The sequence below is a fragment of the Hyalella azteca genome, unplaced genomic scaffold (assembly GCF_000764305.2).
Source record: "Hyalella azteca isolate HAZT.00-mixed unplaced genomic scaffold, Hazt_2.0.2 contig5706, whole genome shotgun sequence".
Taxonomy (NCBI): domain Eukaryota; kingdom Metazoa; phylum Arthropoda; class Malacostraca; order Amphipoda; family Hyalellidae; genus Hyalella; species Hyalella azteca.
Genome location: NW_025935888.1, coordinates 220,242 through 226,473, shown reverse-complemented (window position 1 = coordinate 226,473; position 6,232 = coordinate 220,242). Strand labels below are relative to the sequence as shown.

General features: G+C 38.9%; 1 protein-coding gene across 1 annotated transcript; it reads left to right on the top strand.

Annotated features, from left to right (window-relative positions):
* The first annotated feature begins 4,262 nt into the window (after positions 1-4,262).
* Positions 4,263-5,370, top strand: LOC108675308 (aspartic and glutamic acid-rich protein-like). Its single transcript, XM_018163311.1, has 3 exons — positions 4,263-4,294; positions 4,461-4,611; positions 4,648-5,370. The coding sequence occupies exons 1-3, from the start codon at positions 4,263-4,265 to the stop codon at positions 5,368-5,370; spliced, it is 906 nt and encodes a 301-aa protein (XP_018018800.1).
* The last annotated feature ends 862 nt before the right edge of the window (positions 5,371-6,232 follow it).

The window sequence follows — 6,232 nt, the reverse complement described above, 5'->3', positions numbered from 1 at the left end:
GAAAAAAAAAATTAGAAAACTTCGTCGAAAAGACCTTTCCAGGAATTGACCATCACCAGAACCTGTAAGCGACAAGTACACGTCTCCTGCATTTGCGACTTAAGGTAATCCGGCATCTCAATTTGAACTTACAGGAAAGCTTGAATCATTTGCTGTTCACATCAGAACAAATTCTTCCACTAAGCTTTATGCTATTCCTACCTGAATTTTAAGATGATTCAGTTAGAAACTTAGTCCGAGCATCGATTCATAAGCCTCGGACTTACGTCTCTGCAAGACCTTGCGGATTGATGAATCATGAGCAAAAAAATCTGTGGGCCGATCGCTGCCCAACAGCGCATTTGTCGACCTCAACCTGCACCACGGGTTTAGCCAAAAATATATGATTTCTGCTAGCTTTTACTTCATGCGAGTAAACGATTTATTTACTGGCATTGTAAGTACTTTGTAATACACATTTACGAGTATTTTGTCTTGTACATATATCTTGTGTGATAAATTGTGGATGTCAATAGTGTTGATTTGGTGAGCTAAAGCTCGAATGAATTATAATGTAAATTTTAAGCATTTTTTAGATTTGATGCTTTAAGCAAAAATTAAGCATTTTTTAGATTTGATGCTTTGAAGTATGAATGTTTTTCTCCTGTGTATGGGATTTATAATGTAGATTATTTCTTATTGTGTTTATGCAATTTCGCACAACACATTGAATGATTTCCGACACGTCGCATTCAACTATAATTTTCTTCTCGCTTCGAATTTAAACTCATTTTCTACGGAGAAAAAAACTTTGAGTTACACTTGGGACATGATTTTTATAGATATATTTACTGATGCATACCAACATTAAATTTTAAAAGAAGATAATTATTCATAGCTGATAAATATTTAAAATGAATGCTTTCCATAAAAATTACTTCAATCGATCTAAATTATTTCGAGTTTTTATGGAAGTGTTTATTTGAGACTTTTAAATAATATTTACACCAAATGGATGGCTATATTACATAATGGATGTATACATAATGATTATATTATTTCATATAATTAATGGTTATATAAAAGTAATGGATAGATTATATCATAATTACATGTAAAATGTCGCATATATTTCCACATAGTGCCGTGTATGTCAAAAACGTTTGCAAAAGAAGCACTACACGCCGCGCATTCATCGCCTGCTCTTGTGTCACAAGGGAGGATGGCAGCCGACATTAGCGCGCACAGCTCGCCGGCTCATGTCTGAACTTCGACATTTCGAGATCCTTTTGCATGGCTACAGAGACGACGCCACGCAATTTAGATCCTCGTCTTGATAGAATAAATTGAAAATAAACTCGCATAAAGTTCACCCATTGATCATGGGAAAGGTATTTTAAGCTATTCGTTTTGCTTCAATCAACCACACGAGATATAAGAACACATTTTTTGGGTGAATTTTTTCCGACTATGTTTTTTTTATATGGATGCTGATCCCATAGTCATTATGGGTTCCCAGAAGATAAATAACGAGTAAATTTATTCAATTCAGAAAGTTCAGATTTTTAGTAGTGTTTATGAAGAAAATTTAGAGTATATTGATATTATGAATATGAAGATCCTCCCGAATGAGACTCTTCGCCTTTTTGGCGAGATCCTCCCGAATGAGACTTTTAACCATAGTTACGTCAAAGAAACTATTCAACAATATCTCAGTTGAACAACTATCGAACTATATGCCTATTACTGAAAAACTATTCACCTATTAAATACGTTCAAGCTATCTGAGCTTCATGCAATATATACAACCGGCATATATGCCCTGCACCATAATTTGCTATTGTGCTACTCATGCCAATACTACACGTTACCCCACACAGGAAATTACATTATAACTGGTAATTTTGCATATGCACACATGCAGACTGTTTAAAACACGCTTAATTTCATGAGTATTGACTGGAGCCGTCCACTAATTCATTCACGGCATTCACATTGCGCTCCATGATCGAATGCACCGATTCTATTTGTGATGACCGCACTCAGAAAACGACTGAGTCATATTGCCAAACTGTGACTCACTTTTTACACACAGCACGAGCAGAGAGCCAGCGTAGCCCAGATACGCCTTCTTGTAGGCCCAAACTGGGTCAGGATATGATCCACACAAGAGCACAAATGAATCGCTATTTGGACAAGGTCTCATTCATTGTTCTGAGTGCTTACTTCGACGGGGTATCTTGACCTAACTGTGACAGACTCGCCTTTTTAGCGCATTTTTTCATTTATGGAAATACATATGCACTATTGTGCTAGTCATGTCCGTCCGTCTGTCCGTCCGTCTGTCTGTCCGTCTGTCTGTCCGTCTGTTTGTCCGTCTGTCTGTCCGTTTGTCTGTCCGTCTGTCTGTCCGTCTGTCTGTCCGTCTGTCTGTCCGTCTGCGACTTCACGTTTTCGTCGATGAGAAAATGCGCTCTCTGTCACTCACTGCAGTGAGTACTGAGTTATATTTTTTTAACAAGGATCTGTATTTTTTCTATCAGAAATTAAATGCTTATTCCATTAATAGGAAGAGGCCTGAACGATCTTACTCCACGTAACTCCTGCATGTATCAATTGATTATGTCTGAACTACATAATTTTTAGCGCATTTTCCAATTTATAGAAAAAAAAGCGCTATTGTGCTCATCATGTCCGTCTGTCTGTCTGTCCGTCCGTGACCTCAAGTTTTCGTCGACGAGGAAATGCGCTCTCTGTCACTCACTGCAGTGAGAACTGAGTTATATTTTTGGACTAATGATGGAGCAGGACTCAAAAACCTTTGATCTAAAATATCGTTAATATTGATATTTGTTAATAAATACTGTTGATATTGATATGTGTAAATAAATACTGTTAATATTGATATTTGTTTATATGTGCCGTTAATATTGATATGTGTTAATAAATACTGTTGATATTGATATGTGTAAATAAATACCGTTAATATTGATATGTGTTAATAAATACCGTTAATATTGATATGTGTTAAAATATGCCGTTAATATAAATACTTTTGATTTACTTCAACTTTAAATTATTATCCATTGTATGCGACGTAATTCATTAAAAGCAGCAACCATTCGACTTCCAGAATCATTACGGTACGGAAACACTTCACAATATATATATGATGCAGTACAGTTTTTTTCAATTTTATTAGTTTATATTTAGCACCTTAGAGTTAATTTTCTTCCTTTCGCCTGTTCTTACTGTTATAAAAGCCTCGAAATGTTTTTTTTAGGTCAAATTTACATTACAACCCAATTATCGAATGACTTTACAATGTATTTCTAATTGGTAAATGGGACTGTTCATCTTAAAATTTCAACTTCGCTTTCATTTTCCTCTTTTTCCTCACGTGTGAGTCATCTTTACCCAGCTTGGTCGTGCAAAAGCGTGTATCTGTGCTACGAGCAGCTAGTGTGTCACTATTAGGGCTATATTACCCATAAATTTTTCTGGGTGTACGAGTTCAAGAGATCTATAAAGCAGGGACAAAAATTGGCCAAAAATTCATGTCTCGCATGTGTCTCGCATGTGTCTCGCATTTGTCTCGCATGTGTCTCGCATGTGTCTCGCATGTGTCTCGCATGTGTCTCGCATGTGTCTCGCATGTGTCTCGCATGTGTCTCGCATGTGTCTCGCATGTGTCTCGCATGTGTCTCGCATGTGTCTCGCATGTGTCTCGCATGTTTCTCGCAGGTGTCTCGCATGTGTCTCGCATGTTTCTCGCAGGTGTCTCGCAGGTGTCTTCACATGTGTCCTCGCATGTGTCTCTCATGTCTCACGCATGTGTTTCGCATGTGTCTCGCATGTGTTTCTTATGTGTCTCGCATGTGTCTCGTATCGACTTAACTTTAACTGGAAGAAGTCTGGTCATTTCCATAATACGCTCATGACTTTGGTTGTGCGGACGCTCCGGGTTTTCATTTCCCGACTTCGGCTGCCGGTTGCTGTGCCGGGCGGTCGGACAGAAGCGTTTAATGTCGATGGCGCGGGCTTATAAGGAAGGCAGCCAGAGATTAGCATCCTGCCTCTGCAGGGTCAGGGGAACAGAGACAAATCCGTCGCTCATGTCCAGAGACTGAAGACTTAAATCTTCATATGAGGTATTTAGAGCGCCGCATGAGCGAGATCAGTTGAGAATTTAAATAAACAAACAGGAGTTTTAATTCATGAATTTTCGGAATATGACAATGCAGTTGATTACATTTTCGTTATTTGCACATGTAATGCGAGAAATGTCTGAGTTTTTCTTCCGCAACGCAAGAAGGTATTACAAAATTATGTAACAACTAAAAATTTCGATAAATCTGCAATTGAATAAATTAAAAGGAATTTTTATATTATGAGATGATCTGAAGATTTTAGTTGGAATGGGAGTAACTAATCGTTTACTTGGTTTAATGTTGGTACTTGAAATGAGTAAAGGACGACAGAGCACAGGAGGATGAAGCACAGGAGGATGAAGCAGAAGAAGACGAAGCACAGGAGGATGAAGCCCAGGAGGATGAAGCACTGGAGGATGAAGCACAGGAGGATGAAGCACAGGAGGATGAAGCAGAGGAGGATGAAGCACAGGAGGATGAAGCATAGGAGGATGAAGCATAGGAGGATGAAGCACAGGAGGATGAAGCTCAGGAGGATGAATCAAAGGAGGATGAAGCGCAGGAGGATGAAGCGCAGGAGAATGAAGCAAAGGAGGATGACGTAAAGGAGGATGAAGCAAAGGAGGATGAAGCACAGGAGGATGAAGCGCAGGAGGATGAAGCAGCAGAAGATGAAGCAGCAGATGATGAAGCAGCTGAAGATGAAGCAGCTGGAGATGAAGCAGCAGAAGATGAAGCAGCTGAAGATGAAGCAGCTGAAGATGAAGCAGCTGAAGATGAAGCAGCAGAAGATGAAGCGGCAGAAGATGAAGCAGCAGAAGATGAAGCAGCTGAAGATGAAGCAGCAGATGATGAAGCAGCAGATGATGTAGCAGCTGAAGATGAAGCAGCTGAAGATGAAGCAAAAGAAGATGAAGCAAAAGAAGATGAAGCAAAAGAAGATGAAGAAAAAGAAGATGAAGCAAAAGAAGATGAAGCAAAAGAAGATGAAGAAAAAGATGATGAAGCAAAAGAAGATGAAGCAGCCCAAGATGAAGCAGCAGAAGATGAAGCAGCAGAAGATGAAGCAGCTGAAGATGAAGCAGCTGAAGATGAAGCAGCTGAAGATGAAGCAGCTGAAGATGAAGCAAAAGAAGATGAAGCAAAAGAAGATGAAGCAAAAGAAGATGAAGCAAAAGAAGATGAAGCAAAAGAAGATGAAGCAAAAGAAAATGAAGCAGCTGAAGATGAAGCAGCTTAAGATGAAGCAGCTGAAGATGAAGCAGCAGATGATGAAGCAGCAGAAGACGCTGCTTCACAAAGAGTCATCAGGTAAAGCATGGCGTTGGCTGCACCAGGCCCTGACTCCCGTCTATATCAAATTCTTCGTTCGTTCCTCAAAACGTTTACTGGAAACGTTTTTCATGTAAATCAGACTCAAACTCATAAGTATTGAATCATTCACGTACTTAAATACATCCTAAATATCCGCAAGTAATGTCATTTAAGTTACATTATTAATTATTTAATTTAAGGACGTCACTGTGAGGGGTTAGCGCTCCCGAAGTTAGACCCCGGTCCCCCAGCGATGACCCCTATGACCCCAGCCCAGCGGGAGCCCATTCCATCAAAGCTCTCGACTTGTAGTGGTCACTTGATATTCCCCACGGCTACATTTTTCATTGTCATGACGATTTCTTTTGGCAAGTAAGTTGATCGGTCGCTGGCTTGGTGCCTCTCGAATCATTTTTGGCAGAAGACTGGAGGATGCTCAAGCCTTATGTTCAGTAGTGAGATTCTCGTGTCTCTTTTCGTTTCTAGGGTTATTTTTATTTCCATTTGATCTAACTATATGGGTTGAGTTTAACTGAGATATTGACTTTTTTCTTGAATAGTAAAACAGTTATTCGACTATCTTTCATTCATTTTAAGTCTCAATGTAACTAGTTTCCTTTGATAAAAAAAATACATTAGCGATATCGCGACAATTGCTAATAAATAAAGCCTGGTGGAATGAATACAGCGAACTGATTTCTAATATCATCCTAGTCAATTAAATAAATAGTCGAATTTTTGTAATAAAGTCTGTAAAATAAATTTGTTTCCAGTAAATTAGCAATGTA